The 21,295-nt window shown below is 46.1% G+C and overlaps 1 protein-coding gene across 8 annotated transcripts in view; it reads right to left on the reverse strand.

The window, feature by feature from the left end:
* Positions 1–21,295, reverse strand: part of ralgapa2 (Ral GTPase activating protein catalytic subunit alpha 2) — an 855,222-nt gene that overhangs the window by 329,083 nt on the left and 504,844 nt on the right. For all 8 annotated transcript variants that reach the window (XM_072505626.1, XM_072505670.1, XM_072505634.1 and 5 more), the window contains one exon: positions 7,342–7,469. In XM_072505626.1, coding sequence (XP_072361727.1) covers positions 7,342–7,469 — 128 coding nt within the window. The remainder of the gene's footprint in view (positions 1–7,341; positions 7,470–21,295) is intronic.

The raw sequence follows: 21,295 nt of genomic DNA on the forward strand, positions 1-21,295 counted from the left end.
ATTATCCACGTTAAACTCCATCTGCCACATTTTGGCCCACTCTCCTAACCTATCTATATACATTTGTACGGTTCTTATTTCCTCATTGCAATTTACTGTAACCCACCTATTTTTTTGTCATCTGTGAATTTGCCAATAGAACCTTCTATCCCTGGATCCAAGTTGTTAATATAGATCGTAAATATCTGGGGGCCAAGGCCCAAAGCCTGTGGCACCCCAACGGTTACATTTTGCCATCCAGAAAAAGATCCATTTATCTCGACTCTGTGTCCTGTCTTCTATCCAATCTAATAAGTTACACCTCATCCCATGCAATCTCACCTTGTGAATTAACCTTCTGTGCGGCACCTTCTCAAACGCCTTCCGGAAGTCCAGATCCCCATTATCCACTTTGCTTGTTACATCTTCGAAGAACTCAAGCAAATTAGTCAAACATGCTTTGCCCTTCATAAAACCATGCTGACTCTGATGGATAGCGCTTTGGCTTTCCAAATGTCCTGATATTAAGTCCTTGATAATTGATTCCAACAATTTTCCAACAACAGGTGCTAAACTAACTGGTCTGTAATTTCCCACATTCTGCCTCCCTCCCTTTTTGAAAAAGGGCGTTACGAATATCATAATCAATTGATCCACTATCTATGCTGCCACTTCCTTTAACACCCTAGGATGTTGGCCATCAGGCCCGGGGGACTTGTCTGCCTTCAATCCCAAGAGTTTGTTGAGTACAATTTCTTTATTGACGTGGATTGTTCCAAGTTCCACCCTTTCTATTATCTCTGAATTGCCCGTTCCTATAGGATTGGTACTAGTGTCTTCAACTGTGAAAACTGAGGCAAAGTATTGATTTAACATCTCTGCCATTTCTGTGTTGATGTGGAGGTGCCTGCATTAGACTGCAGTGGGCACAGTAAGAAGTCTTAGAGTCCAACAGGTTTGTTTCGAATCACTAGCTTTCGGAGTGTAGCTCCTTCCTCAGGTGAATGAAGAGGTGGGTTCCAGAAACACATATATAGACAAAGTCAATGATGCAAGACAATACTTTGAATGTGAGTCTTTGCAGTTAATCAAGTCTTTACAGGTCTAGAAGGAGCGACTGGAGAGAGGGATAATCACAGGTTAAAGAGATGTGAATTGTCTCAGGCCAGGACAGTTGGTAGGATTTTGTAAACCCAGGCCAGATGATGGGGGGTGAATGTAATGCAACATGAATCCAAGGTCCTGATTGAGGCCGTACTCATGTGTGCGAAACTTGGCTATCAGTTTCTGCTCGGCGATTCTGTGTTGTCACGCGTCCTGAAGGCCGCCTTGGAGAACGCTTACCCGAAGATCAGAGACTGAATGCCCTTGACTGCTGAAGTGTTCCCCGACTGGAAGGGAACATTATTGCCTGGCGATTGTTGTGCGATGTCCGTTCATCCGTTGTTGCAGCGCCTGCATGGTCTCGCCAATGTACCACACCTCGGGACATCCATTCCTGCAGCGTATGAGGTAGACAACGTTGGCCGAGTCGCACAAGTATGTACTGCGTACCTGATGGGTGGTGTTCTCATGTGTAATGGTGGTACCTATGTCGATGATCTGACACGTCTTGCAGAGGTTGCCATGGCAGGGTCGTGTGGTCGTCGTCGCTCTTCTCCTGAAGGCTGGGTAGTTTTCTGCAAACAATGGTCTGTTTGAGGTTGCGCGGTTGCTTAAACGTAAGTAGTGGGGATGGCCTTGGCAAGATATTAGTCTTCATCGATGACATGTTGAAGACTGTGAAGATGTCGTCGTAGTTTCTCCGCTCCAGGAAAGTACTAGATGATGAAGGGTACTCTGGCAGTTGTGTCCCGTGTTTGTCTTCTGAGGAGCTTGGTGCGGTTTTTTGCTGTGGCGCGTTGGAACTGTCGATCGATGAGTCAAGTGCCAGTTCGTACTAGTGCATCTTTCAGCATCTGTAGATGCCCGTTACGTTCCTCCTCGTCTGAGCAGATCCTGTGTGTACGGAGGGCTTGTCCACAGGGGATGGCTTCTTTAATGTGCTTAGGGTGGAAGCTGGAGAAGTGGAGCATCGTGACGTTATCCGTGGGCTTGCGGTAAAGCGGAGTGTTGAGATGACCCGTCTTTGATGGAAATGAGTGTGACCAAGAATGCAACCGATTCTGGAGAGTAGTCCATGGTGAGTCTGATGGTGGGATGGTACTTATTGATGTCATCGTGTTGTCGTTTCAGTGATTCTTCGCCGTGGGTCCAAAGGAAAAAGATGTCTTCAATTTATCTGGTGTATAACGTCGGTTGAAGGTCCTGTGCGGTGAGGAGGTTGTGTTCAAACGTGTGCATGAAGATGTTAGCGTATGGCGGTGCGAATCTGGTCCCCATGGCTGTTCCGTGTGTCTGGATGAAGAACTAGTTGTCGAAGGTGAAGACGTTGTCATCCAGGATGAAGCGGCTGAGTTGTAGAATTGCATCTGGAGATTGGCAGTTGTTGGTGTTGAGTACTGAGGCTGTTGCAGCAATGCCAACGTAATTGGGGATGCTGGTGTAGAGTGTTGAGACGTCCATTGTGACGAGGAATGTTCCTGGTTCAACTGGTCCATGGGTGTTGAGTTTCTGTATGAAGTCCGTCGTATCGCGACAGAAGCTGGGCGTTCCTTGTACGATGAGTTTCAAGATGCTCTCGATGTAGCCAGAGAGATTCTCGCACATGGTCCCATTGTCTGATACGATAGGACGGCCTTGTACGTTGGCCTTGTGTATTTTTGGGAGGCAGTAGAGATCTCCAATGCGGGGAGTACGTGGGATGAGAACACGTAGGATGCTCTGAATGTCTGGATCCAAGGTGTTGATCAGTCTGTTGAGTTGGCGGGTGTGTTCTTTGCTCGGATCTGCAGGTAACTGTCTGTAGTGTTCCTGGTTGTTGAGTTGTCGGTACACTTCTTTGGATAGTCCGTTCTGTTCAGTATGACGGTGGCCCCTCCTTTGTCTGCTGATGACGATCTTGCGGTTGGTCTTGAGAGCGTGGATGCGTTGTGCTTGGGTGACGTTCGGGGCTGTCTTGTGAATGCGACTGATGAATCTGGCATTGACGTGATTCTTGACGGCTCGAGCATACATGTTGAGTCTAGGGCAGCTATGCCCCAGACTGATTCCACATCTTGATCTCCAGCGCTGTGTTCCCCACTATTAACTCACCAGTTTCAGCTTCCAAGGGGCCAACATTCACGTTAGTGACTCTCTTCCCTTTTATGTACCTGTAGAAGCTTTTGCTATCCTTTTTGATATTCTGTGCTATTTTTTTCTGTAATTTATCTTAGCTCTTTTTATTACTTTTTTAGTATCCCTTTGTTTATGTTTGAACATTTCCCGATCTTCCAGCCTGCCACTGGCCTTTGCAATATGATATAACTTAAGTTTTTGGCTTTATAATGTCCTTGACCTCCTTGCTAAGCCATGAATGTTTTTTTTCCCCTCTTACCATCTTTCTTCCTCACTGGGATATATTTTAGTTGTGCGGAATGGAGTATCTCATTAAACAACTGCCCCTCATCAGTTGCCCTACCATTTAGCTTTCCTGCCCAGTCTATATGGGCCAGATCTGTTCACAAGCCTATGTAATTTATTTTCTTTAATTCCAGAACACTTGTGTGGGACTCCACTTTCACCCCCCCCCCCCAAACTGAACCTTCAAACAACCGCGCAACCTCAAACCATTGTTTGCAGCAAACTACCCAGCCTTCAGAACAGCGACCACGACACCACAGAACCCTGCTCTGGCAATCTCTGACAGATACCTCTCCCCCTCTTGTATGTGTCGCAGTGTCCGAAGCTCAGACTCCAGCTCATCAACTCTGAGCCAGAGTTTCTCAGGCAATCAACATTTACTACAGATGTGCTCACTGGGAACCACAGTGGGGTCCACCATCTCCCACATCAGGCAGAAACAACACATTATCTGACTCTCCATGTCTATTTTATTTAATTAGTTTTAATTTGGTTTTTAAAACCTTAATTTTTTCTTTTATCAACTGTTTTGTCAAAATATCATTCCTTATTACCTGTCTGAAAGCTGTAATAAACTGTATATAAACTGTATATAAACTGTTTATAAACTGTAATAAAGTGGGTTTTCAAATTTAACAGTTTCCTTATTAGCCAATCAAATCACAGCCTTCCTGTGATGTCCTTTGATTTTTTTCCCCAGTTGGAACGCTGTCAGTTTAGTGAGAGAGACAGAGAGAGTGAGAGAGAGAGAGAGAGAGAGACAGAGAGGGAGAGAGACAGAGAGAGAGACAGAGAGGGTGAGTGAGTGAAAGAGACAGAGAGTGAGTGAGAGAGACAGAGGGAGAGAGACAGAGAGAGAGACAGAGAGAGAGAGAGAGAGAGAGTGAGAGAGAGTGAGAGAGAGAGTGAGAGAGAGAGTGAGAGAGACAGAGGGAGAGAGACAGAGAGAGTGAGTGAGAGAGACAGAGAGAGTGAGTGAGAGTGACGGAGAGAGTGAGAGAGAGAATCGGAGAGTGAGAGAGAGAGAGACGGAGAGAGTGAGAGAGACGGAGAGAGTGAGAGAGACAGAGAGAGAGTGAGAGAGACAGAGACAGAGAGAGTGAGAGAGACAGAGAGAGAGTGAAGGAGAGAGAGAGCGAGACAGAGAGAGAGGGAGAGAGAGTGAGTGAGAGTGAGAGAGACAGTACCTCCTTAACTTCCCGAGTCGCAATCTATTTAATTACCGGCCAGCTGTTCTCTCCACTGCTGAAATTGAAGGTCTCAGATCCCTGCTCAGAATTTAAATTTCCTTACCTTCCTGAGCTGCTCTCTGTTTGTTTACTGGTCAGCTGTTCTCCTCTCCCCTGCGGTGTCTGGAACTCCTCTCTCCGACTCTGCTCCCTGGAGACTTACCAGTCACTTCTCTCCCTTGTAGCCTCAGCTGCCAGTTTCGCCTTCTCCCAGTTCCATCTAACTTCCAGATTTTACCCAACTCCAAAATGCACTCTCACTCAGCCAAATAACCACTCACAGTGCAGACTACTTACTTTTTATATAAAAGTGATAAAACATTATAAAGCAGTAATAAAAATGTTTTTCTCCTAAATATCTTTCCACAGCCAAAGTACTGTCCTAAAATGATTCTGATGACGGAATGGTGACATTCTGATGATAATATTGTTTCTGGATAACTTGCATTTGCAAACAATAGATCCCCAGGCTGGAGAGGTTTCAATGTATTTTAAAATTTGACTGTAAAATTTGGATACTGAATGTACCCAGGCACTACCCACCAAATAAATGCAACAATTCCTTAAACTGACCAAAAGAGTGTTCAAGACAAAAACTGGGTATTATAAATTAAGTTGCAGTTTCAGAACAATCATAGGTGTGTGATATTGTTGCTGAACTCCATGATATGTGAATGATACAGACCCAGTGCCACCTCCAAACTTTTTCTACTAGTCAATTTTATAATATAAACAATACTGACTTTATTATAACAGAAATATAAATGTACCATCAGCAAAAGAGCAAACAATCGAATTGATTATGTTGGGGGACATTTTCTGATACTGGACTATGATATAAATTATAGGTGGCTCTGTAACTACATTTTTGCTCCTATATTACTTTTGCATACTTCTGCTGAGACAAAAGGTATTCATTGGCTTAGATGTCTGTTTAGAAGAGGCAATTTGTAGAAATAGATAGTGTATACACAATGCTTGTTAATATCAGAAAGGACACAAAATGGCTGTTAGCTATTAAAGCAATACAAAAGACACAAAATGGCTGAACTAGCCACTTTCCTGAACAATAAGTTACAAACTGTGTAAACTACCTCATGAGAACCTAGGGAGTATCTCAACAGCTGCTGATAACAGCTTCACAGAACAAGGAATGCAATGTATAAGCTCAAGGTCCCCCGCTGTAGACAGGACATAGCTTGTGTTAGTTTTGAATGACTTCTGTATGAAGTTAGGGGTGGGTCAGACAACACCCACTTTAACCATATATGTGATAACTGGGATGCTAAGAAAATTGCTTGACTGCATGTAATGGATTGTGACGCGAATATAGTTGATTGATTGTATGTAAATGAGAATACAACTAATTCCGCCCCTTGAATCTGTATATTAACCAAATGCGAACCTTAGCTCAAGTGAGAAAGAGAATTGAGAGACTGCGTAGTCTCCGAATCTTTCTCCCAGATCGGAAATAATAAACTGCTTCTTTACTTACTCAAACAGGCCTAGGTGTGAATATTTTCACCTCTAACAATTACAACAATGAGATCTTAATATCCAATATTTGAATATTCAATAGAATGAAGCCACAATCAGTGTGAAGACTATGATGCCTGAAGTACAAAATAATTTAAGTTGTGGTAAAATGGATAATGGCCTGAATTTTAGGGCTGATATATAATTGGACACATTAAATTAAGAATTGGACATTTTAAATCAGAGCCACAGTCAGCCCACAGGCTGGCCTCATGGGAATTCGAACAGCCAAGTTCAAATACACTGAGCAGAGACAGACAGTCAGGCGTCTGGGCTTGCCCTGTAAACAGGACATCAGGAGATAATTGGTTCCGTTCAAATGGATCGATTGTTGTGGATTGCCCAGATTAAGCTCGACTTTCTGGCACCCAGATTTCCCACCGTTACCATATATGGAGTAATGTTACGTGCGGACAGTATCCCTGGAAACGGACCCTCAGAGGTGGGTTCCTGATGTCCTGCAGAGTTGCAATTGACAACTCCATTGGGTGTTGCGACCCCCGCCCCTGAGATATCATTGGCTGAGTGCCAGAGAACTTTCTAGAAAGGCGTGGAGAGGTAGAAGAATCGACCACCAGGACCCTCTCTAGCGAAGACTCAGCAGAGAAGATTCAATGGCGGATCAGAGAACGGAAGGAAGCAACGTGCAAGACCCACCTTCGCAGACAGATGCACTGAGACAACGGAAATTCAGAGAATTGGACTCGCAGCTCGACTGAGTTCATTGGTATGGGTAGTATTAAGAATCTTGGGATTATTGAAGTTGGGATAATTTAAGGGGGAGTAACTGTTTTTACTGTGTTTGATAATAAACTTGATAGAATTGTGAACTTTGCCCTTTGTTCACCTTGCAAATAAGGGCACCTGGGTAAAACATTCAATAATAAACTGGACGAAGTATCTGAAGTTTTACAAACAAAAATGTCCAATTTGGTCAGTTGATATAGATTAAGGAATGACTAAGTAGCCATATGTCAGAGGCCATCATTCTAACAGGAATGTCATTACCTGGCCAGCAAAGTGAACCAAATAATTTTATAGAAATAAACAAAGCTTTTCTGAAGACCATACTGTATCAGAAGAAAAAGGATACAAGCTCTGGTAGAGGGGTATGAACGACTTCACAGCTCGACTGGCATTAATGCCTGTGGCACGGACAAGACTTGGCAGAAGTTTTTCATTCACAATGGCTCCGTCAAAGAGAGGACCAAAAAATGGGACCTGAAACACATTAAGTTCCTTTACAGTTAAAACATTGTATGCAGTTAAATACTCATATCAAGGGGTTTTAAGTTAATTAGTGATTGCAACACAAAATTTCTAACACTGATCAGACAGGTGTTCTGCATGAGTATACAAAGTTAAGCCGAAAAGAGGAAAGGACTCTTTGCCTCACCAAGCCAATTCATTCTACACATGTTACCTACAGGTCATGCTGTTGATAATAATCTTTAAAAGAGGAATCTATAATGTGTATAACACCAGCGATTTAAACCATCCAATGTATGAGACATGACCTAATCTGCTGCGCAACCCTCTTTTGCTGATTTTACGAAGGTTGTTTTGTGGCATAATTAATATATTCAAATAGGGCTTTTGAGCAGGAAAGGGGTGGCCAGAGCTGCCAGCTCCACATTAAGTACCTTTTCCAGTATTCTTTGAGTCAGGAGAAGCTGGAGGATTTTCCTCAGACACTTTTACATCTTTAGCTTCCCTTCTACCAATGGTGGCCTCTCTCTCCTTCCACAACCCCCACCATCATCCCAGATATCCTCGCTTCCTTCACCCTATCGCTATGTCCAAACTTAGCATTCCACCCCCATGATGCCCAAATACCCCCTCCTGTCTCAATGACTGATCAGCAACTCACCAGCGCCACCTCAAGAAAGGAATTTAGAAAAGAACGAGTACTTGTTGTAGCTTCAGGTACTAAAGCCTGTATTTACCTCACCTGCCAGCGAGCTCGAAGGCTGGGGCCACATAAAATCCAGTGGAAGGCCTCCCGCAACCTAACCGGATGCCAACCTGTCTGAAATTTTACATGGAGTAGGAGAAGCATCAGATGGCATGCCAGCCATTTGGCCTATTTACTACTTAAGGGCTTCATTCCACTTCCACTGATACTTTGCCTGTAGCGGGCAAAAAGCCTAGCAGCATTGCTGGGTCAGGAGGTGGTGGTTGAGTTTGATCTCTTTTGTGGGCCCACAGAGCCCCTGGTCTTTAGTCCTCACCCAAGCCTCTTGAATCTAGCTCCCCATCCCCTTACCCCTGAACCTACCTGGGCTCCTTGGCATGGTGTGACTGCCTTAGTCCCAACGTGCCACCCCACTGGTGGGCACTGCTGGTGCTGCAGAGCTGCTGGCCATCCGATTAGCCAGCAACGTTCTAAGGTGACGTTACCCCTCAAGAAAGAGATGGAAGTTTCAAAGCAATTAATGCTTCTCCCAGTGTTACATTTCTGTTGGACAGCCATCAGGATCATGGGTGCCCCCTGCCCCATGTACAAATGTATCTGTAACCAAAAATGTACATGAATCCCTTAATTCTTGCAACAGGACATGATACAACACAAGTCATAAATGTACATGAACCTAGTTAAAACTGAGGAATTATGATCTTTTGAAAACATTATGCCGACAAGTCTAGTTGGAAAAAAGAATAGCAAGGAAAATCAAACTCGATGACCCCAGTTATAAACAACAACGTGCATTTATATAATGCCGCTAATACAGTAAAGTATCCCCAGACATTTCACATGAACATTAGCAAAGGTAGATTCCAAGTCTGATAGAGACATTCGGACAGCAGACCAAAAGTTCAAAGAGGTAGGTTTTAAGAGTATTCAATTTCTCTTCTAGCTCCTTTAACTCTGCCTTCTGGACCTCATTCCTCTTTCTGCCTTTGTCATTGGTATTGATATGGACTACTACCTCTGAAATGAAATGAAAATCGCTTATTGTCACAAGTAGGCTTCAAATGAAGTTACTGTGAAAAGCCCCTTGGATCGGGGCACTACATGTAAAAAAAAACTGATTGTTAAATAGCTGGCACCCTTAATCTATGCTAGTATGTTGCCCCAATCTCATGAACTCTAATCTGGCTGTTCACTCTCCCTGCTCAGAATGTCCCACAGCTACTGAGTGACATCCTTGACATCAGAAAGACAGCATACCATCCTGGAGTCAAGTCTGCTGCTCATTCCCTTTACTATCGAATTCCCTATCACTATTGCTCTTCCACTCTTCTTCCTCCACCATGGACTTAACTCAGCCTGCACTCACCGGCATACAGAACAGATCAGTGAGCAGTTTTCATTTAGGAAGTGATGACCGGAATCCATTCCTAATCTGCATGTTGATCCTGGAGCTCCAAATACAATAATTTGTATCCCACCTTCAGTACTCCGGTTTCTGCTGAAACTTCCCAATGTTCCCAAAACCATGACAGGTCCCCATGGTTCTGTCAATATGGTAGATGTTTACTTGGGCAGAATCCCAGCAGGTTCATAATATAATTAAATAAAATGATTATTGATAATTTTCTGGCTATAGGACGATATATGTAGGCCACTCAACCCCTCAAGCCTGTTCAACATGATCTAATTTATTGGTGGATCTGCACCTTAACTGACTTAGCCTCAACAGTTTTTTTGGGGGGGGGTTAAGGGAGGAGTTCCAGGTTTCCACTACCATTTGGGGGAAGAAATGCTTTCTGACATGGTGCACCTAAACAAATCACAGGAAATGAACAATGCTCCAGAATTGATAATATTTAATGTCAGCATAGACAAAGTTTTAGCCTTTCAGGGAATTAAGGAACATGAGTAGTGGGTAGGGAAGCGGGATTGAAATCCAAGCTCAGTTATGATTCTACTGAATGGAGGAGCAGGCTCAATGGGCTGTATGATCTATGCCCGCTCCTATCTCATGTGTCCTTGTCTGACATCATAACCAAATGGTGTGGTTCTAATTTGTTCTGGATTCCGCCAGTGGAAATAATTTCTTTCCATCTACCATATCAATTCTTTTAATCACGTTAAACATCTTCAGTGCTCAAGGGAATGCAAGCCTGGTCTATGCAAACAGCTCTCATGATTTAACCCTTTGCACCAGAGTGTAATTCTGGTCAGTGTTACAACCAAGGCTATTATATCCTTCTAGATGGGCCCACTGTGGAATGCAGTACTCGAAAGAGCAACATTCCATTAGCCGTTTTTGTGCCCATCTGGTAATGAGTTATGTACGTGAACCCCTTAAATCTTTTTCCTAGTTTCTTGCCATTTAGAAAACGATCCACCTTGCTATAAAGTGGAAGGCCTCACACTTCTTTGTTTTGAATGCCATCTACCACTGTTTCACCTACTCACTTAATCTACCATTCCTTTTGCAACTTTCTAGTCCCAGCTCCACTCTCTTACTATGCCACCTAAATTGGTGTCATCAGCAAATTTGGATATATGGTTCCCTGTTCCTTCAGCCAAGTCATTTATAAATATTGTGAAGAACTGAGTCCCCATGATAGATCCCTGGGGGATACCAATAGGAACTCCCTGCCAATTCTCTTATGTGGAACCTCTTTGAATGTCTTTTAGAAGTTGATATAAATATCATCCATAGACGATCTTTTACTTGTGTTAGTTACCGCTTCAAAAAATTCAACTCGGTTTGTTAGATATGTGTTACCCCACCTCAGAGCCCCCAACAGGGGAGTCCGTGATGAAACGGTTCCTTGATGGACTGGACATACCAGTCGTGGGGGAGGGAAGAAAACGGGGCCTGGAAACACCACTAGCACTAGGAGAGATCATGGACAGCATAGCTCCATTCAGGCGGGGAAGGCGCCGGGACCAGACGGGTTCCCGGCAGACTTCTACAAAACATTTGTGACAGCACTGGCCCCGCACCTGCGGGAAATGTTCACAGACTCGCTGGCTAAGGACACACTGCCACCCACGCTAGCAAATGCCTCAATCTCGCTGATACCCAAGAAAGATAAAGACCCAACGGAATGTGGGTCATACAGACCCATGTCACTGCTGAATGCAGGTGCCAAAATACTGGCCAAGATTCTAGCCAAAAGGCGAGAAGACTGCGTGCCAGAGGTGGTCGCAGAGGACCAGACGGGCTTTGTCAAAGGTAGACAGCTTACTTCGAACATTAGGCGCCTGCTGAATGTGATAATGACCCCCTCCGGGGAGAGAACACCAGAGGTGATCGTCTCCCTAGACGCAGAAAAGGCCTTCGACAAATTCAAATGGAAATACCTCAGAGATACTGGAGCGGTTCGGGCTTGGAACAGGGTTCACCTCCTGGGTAAAACTCCTATGCAACCATGGGGGGCGTACGGACAAACATCACCAACACCCAATGCTTCCAGCTGCACAGGGGCACTGTCCCCACTGCTGTTCGCTCTAACGAGCGAGCCATGAGCAATTGCGCTCAAGAGCAGCAAAAAGCTGGAGGGGGATCCAGCTGGAGGGGGGCGGCAGAGAGCACGGAGTCTCACTCTATGCAGATGATCTGCTCCTCTACATTTCGGACCCACAAAGCAGCATGGACGGAATCATCGCACTCCTGAAAGAGTTTGGCGCCTTCTCGGGTTACAAACTCAACATGAGCAAAAGCGAGATCTTCCCGGTACACCCACAAGTAGGTGGGGCAGCACTAACGGGACAGCCCTTTAAACAAGCCTAACACAAATTCCACTACCTGGGGATCCAAATAGCCCATGACTGGAAACGAATCCACAAATGGAACCTCACCAGTCTGACGGAGGAAGTATAAAAGGACCTGCAAAGATGGAACACACTCCCACCAGACGATCAAAATGAATGTGCTGCCCAGGTACCTCTTCCTATTCAGACAAAATCCGGGGGGGGGGGGGGGGGCTAGCCCTCCCAAACCTACAATTCTATCACTGGGCGGCGACTGCCGAACGAATAAGGGGATGGATCAAGGAGCCAGAAGCCGAATCGGTGCGCACGGAGGAGGCATCCTGCAGGGGGACCTCCCTTCGGGCCCTCGCCACGGCGGCACTCCCATCCCCACCCAAAAACACTCCAGCAGCCCAGTGGTGATAGCCACCCTCCAGTCCTGGAACCAACTATGGCAGCAATTTGGCCTGACCAAAATGTCGGACAAAGCTCTCATCTGCAACAACCATAGGTTCACACCAGCACTGACTGACGCCACCTTCAAAAGATGGGGACAGGACGGAGGGACACTGATAGTCAGGGACCTATACATGGACGGCAGGATCGCAACAATGGACGAACTGAGAGAAATTCCAGATAGCCAGGGGGAATGAGCCAAGATACCTGCAACTCAAAAACTTCCTACGAAAGGAGACAAGGACATGCCCACAACCGCCACGACAGACATTACTGAAAGAGTTACTGGGCGCAAGCATACTAGAGAAAGGAAACTGTAGCTACATGCATGACCGACTGATAGAAGGGGCCGACCCCGTACTGGACGCAACAAGAATGAAATGGGAGGGGGACCTGGGGATCAAAATAGCGTGGGGACTCTGGAGCGAAGCACTGCATAGGGTCAACTCCACCTCCACGTGTGCAAAGCTCAGCCTGACGCAACTAAAGTGGTACATAGAGCCCACTTAACAAGAACCCGTATGAGTAGGTTTTTCCCAGAGGTGGAGGATAGATGTGAATGGTGCCAAGGAGGCCTGGCCAACCACGCCCACATGTTCTGGTCTTGATCCAGACTTGTGGAGTACTGGACAACCTTCTTTGAGGCAATGTCCAAAATAGTGGGGATGAGGGTGGAGCCATGCCCGAAAGTGGCAGTCTTCGGGGTTTCAGACCAGCCAGATCTATTCCTGGGGAGGAGGGCGGACGCCCTTGCCTTTGCCTCCCTGATCGCCCGCTGTAGAATCCTGTTCGGCTGGTAGTCAGCAGCACACCCAAAGCTGCAGACTGGCTGTCCGACCTCTCTGAATCTCTCCAAATGGAGAAAATCAAATTTCACCATCAGAGGGTCAGGTGATTGCTTCCACAGAACGTGGGAGCCATTCACCCAATTGTTCCAGGACCTGTTTGTGGCCAACAAACAAGCAGAAGAATAACCAGGTAGCCAAGAACCAGGGGAAAGTAGCCAAAGCATGAGAGAGGGAGATAGTCTGGGAGGGGGGACTGCTAAATCTAAGAGGAAGGTAGGGGAAACATGGGTGGGGGGGGGGGGGGAAGATGGAAGAGACAGGGAACAATAGAGGAGAGCCAGGGAGGTTTGGGGGGGGGCGGCGGGGGGGACAGGGAAACGTTAACAAACTTGGCATCTACAGGAACAGAGAAAAAGGAGAATACAGGCGGAATACACCCTTAGTGTTGGGTGGGGTTACTGCGTTATGGGGATAGGGTGGAGGTATGGATCTTGGGTAGGGTGCTCTTTCCAAGAGCCAGTGCAGACTCAATGGGCTGAATGGCCTCCTTCTGCACTGTAAATTCTATGAAATCTATGACGGGAGGGCCGGCTGATGCGGAAGTGAGCACGAGACGACAACGGCAGCGAAATCCGGCAGCAGACCCATACGAGTATTACCCTCCGTAATTGTCTCTCCGGCACCCAAATGTATATCTTGTCCCCCCCCCCCCCCCACACACACACAAACAGAAGTGTAAATAATTGATTTTGTATTTCTCTCGTCTGGTTACCTTTTTCTTTTCTTTTTTCTCTTTGTGATTTGTGTGTGTGTGTGTGTGCCCTTCTCTTCTTCTATATATATATATATATATATATAAAATCATATCCTGTGTACATAACGGCAAATATACTTCGTTCAAAAACCCAATAAAAAACATTTATTAAAAAAAAGACATGTGTTACCCATTACAAATTATGCTGGCTCTTTGTGTTCAGTTCATATTTTCCCCAAGTATTGAGCCCCTAAAAATAGATTTGAATAACTTGCCCACAACAGATATTAGGGCCGGAATTATTCAGCTGTCCGCGAGCAGTGGGATTCCCGGGTCCCGCAGGCAGCGCACCCCTGCCCATGGGTTTCCCGGCGGTGTGGGGTGGCTTCAATGGAAATTCCCATTGACAGCGGCGAGAACAGAGAATCCAGTCGCCAGCGAATGGCACACCGCCTCCTGCTGCTGAGAAACACGCAGCTGGGATGCGTGTGAGTACCGCCCTAAATGAATAAACTTATTTTTCCTCAGTTCATCCCTTTTCATTTCTTATAATGTAGTGACTTTGCAAATTCCTTTTAATACAAGGGGTCAATTCTTGAAATTGGGAGACTTTTGAAAGATATGATGAGAGCATTAGAATTTCCTTGCCTACTTCTTTTAATAGCCTGGAATGGTATCCAATGGAGCATGGAGACTTGTCTAGCTTTGTTTATTTTTTTACCTCAAGACTATTCAAATGCATTCTTAGCTGGTCTCTTGTGTTCTACCCTTTGTGAACGTGAGGGAATCCAATATGCTGCTGGATCAAGTCCCATTCACTTATCACCTATGTGATCACTGACCTACGAGGACTCCTTGTCAAGCAGACCATGATTTTAAAATTCTGACCCTTGTTTTCAAATCCCTCCATGGCGTCATCCCTCCCCATCTCTCCCAGTTCCAGCCCTCTCAGATAATTGAGTCCATCAAATTCTGGCATTTCCACTTTTAAATTCTCCACCATTGGTAGTTGCACCTTCAGTTGTTGAGACACTATACTTTGGAATTCCATTCTGGAAGGCACCGGGACCAGACGGCTTCCCAGCTGACTTCTAAAAAACATTTGCGACAGCACTGGGCCCGCACCTGCGGGAGACTATCCAAGACTCGGTGGTGAGGGGCACACTGCCGCCCATGCTACTACAGCCTCAATCTCGCTAATACCTAAGAAAGACAAAGACCCGACTGAATGTGGTTCATACAGACCCATCTTGCTACTGAACTTTGACACCAAAATATTGGCCAAGGTCCTAGCCAAAAGGCTAGAATACTGCGTATCAGAGATGGTCGTGGAGGATCAAAGGGGCTTTATCAAAGGTAGACAGCTAACATTGAACACAGGCGCCTGCTGAACGCGATCATGATGCCATCCGGGGACGGAGCACCTGAGGTGATCAGATCCCTGGATGCAGAAAAGGCCTTCAACAGAGTCGAGTGGAAGTACCTTATGGAGGTGCTGGAGCGGTTTGGGCTCGGAAAAGGATTCACCTCAGGGTGAAACTCCTGTACAATGCTCCCATGACAAGCATGCGGACAAACACCCGCTCCCAGTACTTCCAGTTGCACAGGGACACCAGGCAGGGACGCCCACTGTCACTGCTGCCCTAGCAATCAAACCATTAGCAATCGCTCTCAGAACAACAAAGAGCTGGAGGGGGATCCAAAGGGGAGGCAGAGAGTCTCGCTCTACGCGGATGACCTGCTCCTATACATCTCGGACCCACAAAGCAGCATGGAAGGAATCATCACGACCTGAAAGAGTTTGGTGCCTTCTTGGGCTACAATCTCAACATGAGCAAAAATGAGATTTTCCCGGTGAACCCGCTAGGGGGAGGGGCAGCACTGGTGGGACTGCCATTTAAACAAGCCCAACACAAATTCCGCTACCTGGGGATCCAAATCGCTCATGACTGGACGAGGATCCACAAATGGAACCTGACCAGTCTGTCCGAGGAAATCAAAAAGGAGCTGCAGAGGTGGAACACGCTCCTAAAATGATCATCTTGCAAAAATGATCAAAAACTACCCAGATACCTCTTCCTACTAAGATCCAGCCCCATCTATATCCCCAAGGTCTTTTTCAACGCACCAAATTAATCATGGTGTGGGGGGGGGGGGGGGGGGGGGGGGGGGGGGGGGGGTAGGATCACAAAATCCTACAGAAAACAAAATCCAGGGGAGGGCTAGCCCTCCCAAACCTACAATTCTACCACTGGGCAGCGACGGCAGAAAGAGTGATGGGATGGATAAAGGAGCCAGAAGCCGAGTGAGTACGTGCGGAGGAGGCCTCCTGCAAGGGGACCTCCCTCCGGGCCCTCACCACGGCGACACTCCCATCCCCGCCCAAGAAACACTCCAGCAGTGATAGCCACCCTCCAGACGTGGAACCAACTACGGCAGCAATTCGGGCTGACCAAAATGTCCGACAAAGCCCCCATCTGCAATAACCACAGGTTCACACCAGCACTCACCAACGTCACCTTCAAAAAGTGGAGACAGGGCGGGGGGACATTGACAGTCTGGGACCGATAAACTGACGGTAGGGTCACAATATTGGAAGAACTGCCGCAGAGATTCCAACTAGCTAAAGACAACAAATTCAGATACCTGCAGCTTAAAAACTTCCTACGGAAGGAGACAAGGACATACCCGCAACCACCATGACAGACACTATTAGAAGAGCTACTGGACACAGTCATCCTAGGCAGCGGGAACTGTAATGACATGTACGAATGACTGCTAGAGAGTGCCGACACCGAACTGTACACGACAAGGAGGAAATGGGAGGAAGACTTTGTAATGATCTGCCTCTCTGTATGTACACAAGGGGTTAATGTAAAGACACTACAAGTAAGCAATCATGGGACTTCTGCTGGCGATTATGGAGTGAAAGGCCGCACATTTGGCAGCTCCTGCTCTTGGTGGTCCTTTTGTGGCATTTAAGCTGATTTTTACAGGAATTTTTCAAAATAAAGGTGTAAAAGCGAGAAGAGAAGGAGGTGACCTCCAGTTTATGGAGCTGCGCCCAGGGAAAAATTGAAAAAGGAGGAATCAAAAGTTGGTTGGAAGTGAGGACCAGGATTTGAGGGAGGCAATGGCAGGGATGCAGGGTCTGATCTCGCAAGCTCAGTGGTCGACGGACCGGTTGGGGAGTTTCTTGACCGAGAAATTCACTCAACATCGCAGGGAGTGTGCGGAGGACCTGGCCCGGGCGATGGACTCGATCAGGGCTGTGGTCGACCATGTGGAGGAGAGATTGACGACCCAGGGACAGGCGATCCAGAAGCTCAAGGAGCTGGTGGCAGGACGAGAGGAGCAGTTCATCCCGATGGCAGCGGAGATCGGGATGTTACAGGACTAACAGAAACGACTGCTAGAGAAAGTGGAGGACCTGGAGAACCGTTCTCGGAGGCAGAATATCTGGATCGTTGGTCTGCCAGAGGGGAAGGAAGGAGCAGATGCTGGCGCCTATGTGGGGAAGATGTTGGAGAAGCTGATGGGGCAGGGTTCGTTCCCCAAGCCGCAGGAGGTGGACTGGGCCCACAGGGCGCTTATGCATAAGCCCCAGGGGCGTGAGCCCCCCCCCCCCCCCGCCCCCCCCACAGAGCGATGGTGGTACGACTACATCGGTTCTTAAACAAGGAACGCATCATGAGGTGGGCCAGGCAGACGAAACAGTGCATGTGGGAAGATGCTGAGATCCGGGTGTATCAGGACTTGGGAGCAGAACTCGCAAAGAGGAGGGTGAGTTTTAATAAAGTCAAGGCGACCCTGTATGAGAAGAAAATAAAGTTTGGATGACTTTACCCAGCCTGTCTATGGGTGACCTATGAGGGTCGAGAGCTGTACTTTGGCTCGCCGGAGGGCGTGGCGGACTTAATGAAGGACAATAATTTGATGGGAAAATAAGGACCTTGAACCTTGACTATGGAGAACTGAGCTAGAAGTGATGTTTTGCTTTGTAAAAACCTTAGACTTTTAACTTTTAATTCAATTGCGATGTTCGAAAAGATGTTTGAGGTTCTACATGTATAATTCTTTTTCCTTTTTCCGGTCTTTTTCATTTGGTTCTGTTTGAAGATGTTTGACTAGATAAGATTTTGTTAAGGGAGGAGGCGTGGGCCTTTGTGCTCGGACCCTGGGAGGGACTGGTTTTTTTTTCGCTCTTTGCCATTGTTCTGGGAACTTATACTAAGAGTTTGGGGGGTGGGGGGTGGGGGGGGGGAGAACCAGCAGGGGGTAGGATGCGAATCGTCAAGGGCGGGAGCTGCCAGGCTAGCTGGGAGGGCTAGTCCACGGAAGCAAAGTGGGGGTGAGCTGAAGATCAATTTAGCGGAGTGGGGGGAGGGGTGGGGGGAGTAGACTGCTGATGAGGAGGGGACTTGCAAGGTGTTGGAGGAGAGTGGATGACGGTAGCTGCCGGGGAGCGGGCCAGGTGAGGTGCTGGGCATGAGTGGAGCCATGCCCGAAAGTGGCAGGCTTCGGGGTATCAGACCAGCCAGGTCTCTTCATGGGAGGAGGGCAGACGCCCTTGCCTTTGTCTCCCTGATCACCCGCGTAGAATCCTGCTTGGTTGGCAATCAGCAGCACCACCTAAAACTGCAGACTGGTTGTCCGAGCTATCAGAATTTCTCCAAACAAGAAAATCAAATTCACCATCCGTGGGCCAGAAGAGGCCTTCCACAAAACATAGGAGCCATTCACCAGACTGTTCCGAGACCGGTTTGTGGCCAACACATAAATAAATAAATAGCCAGTAGCCAGGGGGAAATAGCCAGGACAAGATAGAAAGAGGAAAGCGAGGGAGGACCGGGGAGTTTGGGGGGGGGGAGCAAGGTGAGGTAGCAAAACTCAGCAAGAAAAAATGGGGAGCAGCAGTGAAAAAGGGGGAAAGGGAGTGGGGGGGGGGGTTCAAGGAGAGAGGAACTGGAGGGAGGTGGATAGGGAGGATTGTATGCTGAGCCAGACGGCGACAGACTAAATAGAGAAGACCAAGAAGGAACCTTTGTGACTGTACAATAAATGAAAACGAACAGCAACGTATATAATTTTGGAAATGACAATAAAAAGATTTTTTAAAAAGAATTCCATTCTGCACTTCTCCACCTCTCTAGCTTACTCTCTTCCTTTGCGACCTTCCTTAAAATCTAGCTCTTTGACCCAACTTTTTGTCTTCGGACCTAATATCTCCATACGTGGCTCGGTGCATTATCTTTGTTTCACTTGACTTTCAGTTGACTGTTCTTTGCAATTGGAAAAGCTTTTTCTTTCAATTTTATATCATCGCTTGCTGGCTGTTGAAAATATTCCACCTTTGTTGGCTGTATTGAAGTACAAGCCTAGTCTCTGGAGTGAATGGAAAGCCTAGAGATGCTGCTTGCTTACCTGATGAGAACTTGAAGGACATATTAGTTGAGTTATTCTGCCTGGGCATGACCCTGCAAGGAGCTGAACTTCACTATAATAGCAATACAGTTTTGAAAGTATTCAGTCGGGTCTGCTAAGCAAATTTCAATCAGAGTTGCACAGAAAGTCCAAATGCTCCTGCCTGTGCTCTCAATGTGCTAAACTTTAACAGCTGGGAAGGGGACTCTGCAAGTCTGTAAAACTCTCCTGGGTGGAATACCAATCTGATTCGGAAATATAAATGAGATATTGTCCGATGCTGGAGCGACTGATTTCAAAATGGTAGCTGCAGTATAAATGCACCCTTAGTCTCACTGGTTTTGAAACAAATAGTGTTGTGTTCATGCCATAATTTTGAATTGCTTTCCTTGATTTTCTCCAATCACTGCTATATTTCAGTGAATGAAATATGCTATTTCAACAGAAACTTTTGTGGTGTACAAGTAGCAATGTAGCAGATGCACATTCATGGTTGAGGTAAAGAAAAACAAAATTAAGATAGCAGATAAAGTATAGATGTACCTAAGCCATTGGAAATATGTGTTACATGCATTTTACAATACAAACGAGGAAGTAGGATTTTGCTGCATACATCACTGTCTTATAATAATAATCTTTATTAGTGTCACAAGTAGGCTTACATTAGCAATGAAGTTACTGTGAAAATTCCCTAGTCGCCACACTCCGGGTACACAGAGGGAGAATTCAGAATGTCCAATTCACCTAGCAGCACATCTTTCGGGACTTGTGGGAGAAAGCCCGCGCGCCCAGAGGAAACCCATGCAGACACGGGGAGAACATGCAGGCTCCGCACAGACAGTGACCCAAGCAGGAATGGAACCCGGGGACCTTGGTGCTGTGAAGCAAAAGTGCTGACCATTGTGCTACCGTGCCACCTGATGTGTCGGGATGAGAAGAGGAAGAAAGTGAGAGAGAAACACAAGATTTTCCAAGTAGCAGCAAATGCTGTGACAGTTGTTTTGTTTAACATAACTAACATAAAACACTACTGGAAAAAATCTATGTGATGCAAAGCGAGGCCACCAACTATTAGCACTATTCCAGGCCACAAAGTTTTCCATCTGGACCTGGACTTACTGAACAAATAAATGCCACCTATTATTCTTCTGTTGTGCAATTACTACCGGATGACTGCGACAGTCATTGAATAAGCAGACAAAAGGAATTTTAAAAAAACTCTTGCGCCCAGGGAATTCTTCTAATTAGAGTTGGCAGCAAATTTCAACAAGAATTCAGTTTTGTTCAACATCTGCATCTGACAGCTGTCTTTCCAAGCAGCTCTTGGCAATATAATTCTGGCAGGTTGTGACCCAAATATCCTGACTGAAACTAGTAAATTCTGATCAAATTAACACGCGTCCTAAATAAAACAAATGTAGCCTGCAACTTTCTGTTCTGCATTTTCTACCAAGCAGTTTAACAGTCATCTTTTGTTTCATTACCCTTGATGCATAAGTTGTAAGCAGGTCTCGGAGGTTACAGCTTATTCTCAGACTTCTTTATGGATGCATTACTGAATGGGAGCAATCAGACTATAGCAAGAGAGAGTTGAGGGACAACTCCTTCCAGTTGATATCACCGAATGGAGCAAAACCAACTCTATATACACACTTAATCCCTTCCTTGAGCAATTGTATACTGTTTTTTATAAGAACAGGTTTGAACCCAGATCTTTTGTGTCACTCAATGGCAATCCTCCCTTCCTTGCCAATTGTAAGCAGCAACACTGTTCCTGGTCAATGGCGATTTTGTGATACATCTCATCATTTTACTAATGTACATGAGCTAGGAATGTAGAAAATGATAATAGAACATTAAAAAAAGTCAAATTTTGAATCAAGTATGAAAAACCATTCAATAATACAACTGATTATTTGAAAAAATGATACTTTATAAGGTATGTGACAAAAATAGAAGCTATTTGGGTGGC

This window comes from Scyliorhinus torazame, chromosome 1 (assembly GCF_047496885.1).
Source record: "Scyliorhinus torazame isolate Kashiwa2021f chromosome 1, sScyTor2.1, whole genome shotgun sequence".
Lineage (NCBI taxonomy): Eukaryota > Metazoa > Chordata > Chondrichthyes > Carcharhiniformes > Scyliorhinidae > Scyliorhinus > Scyliorhinus torazame.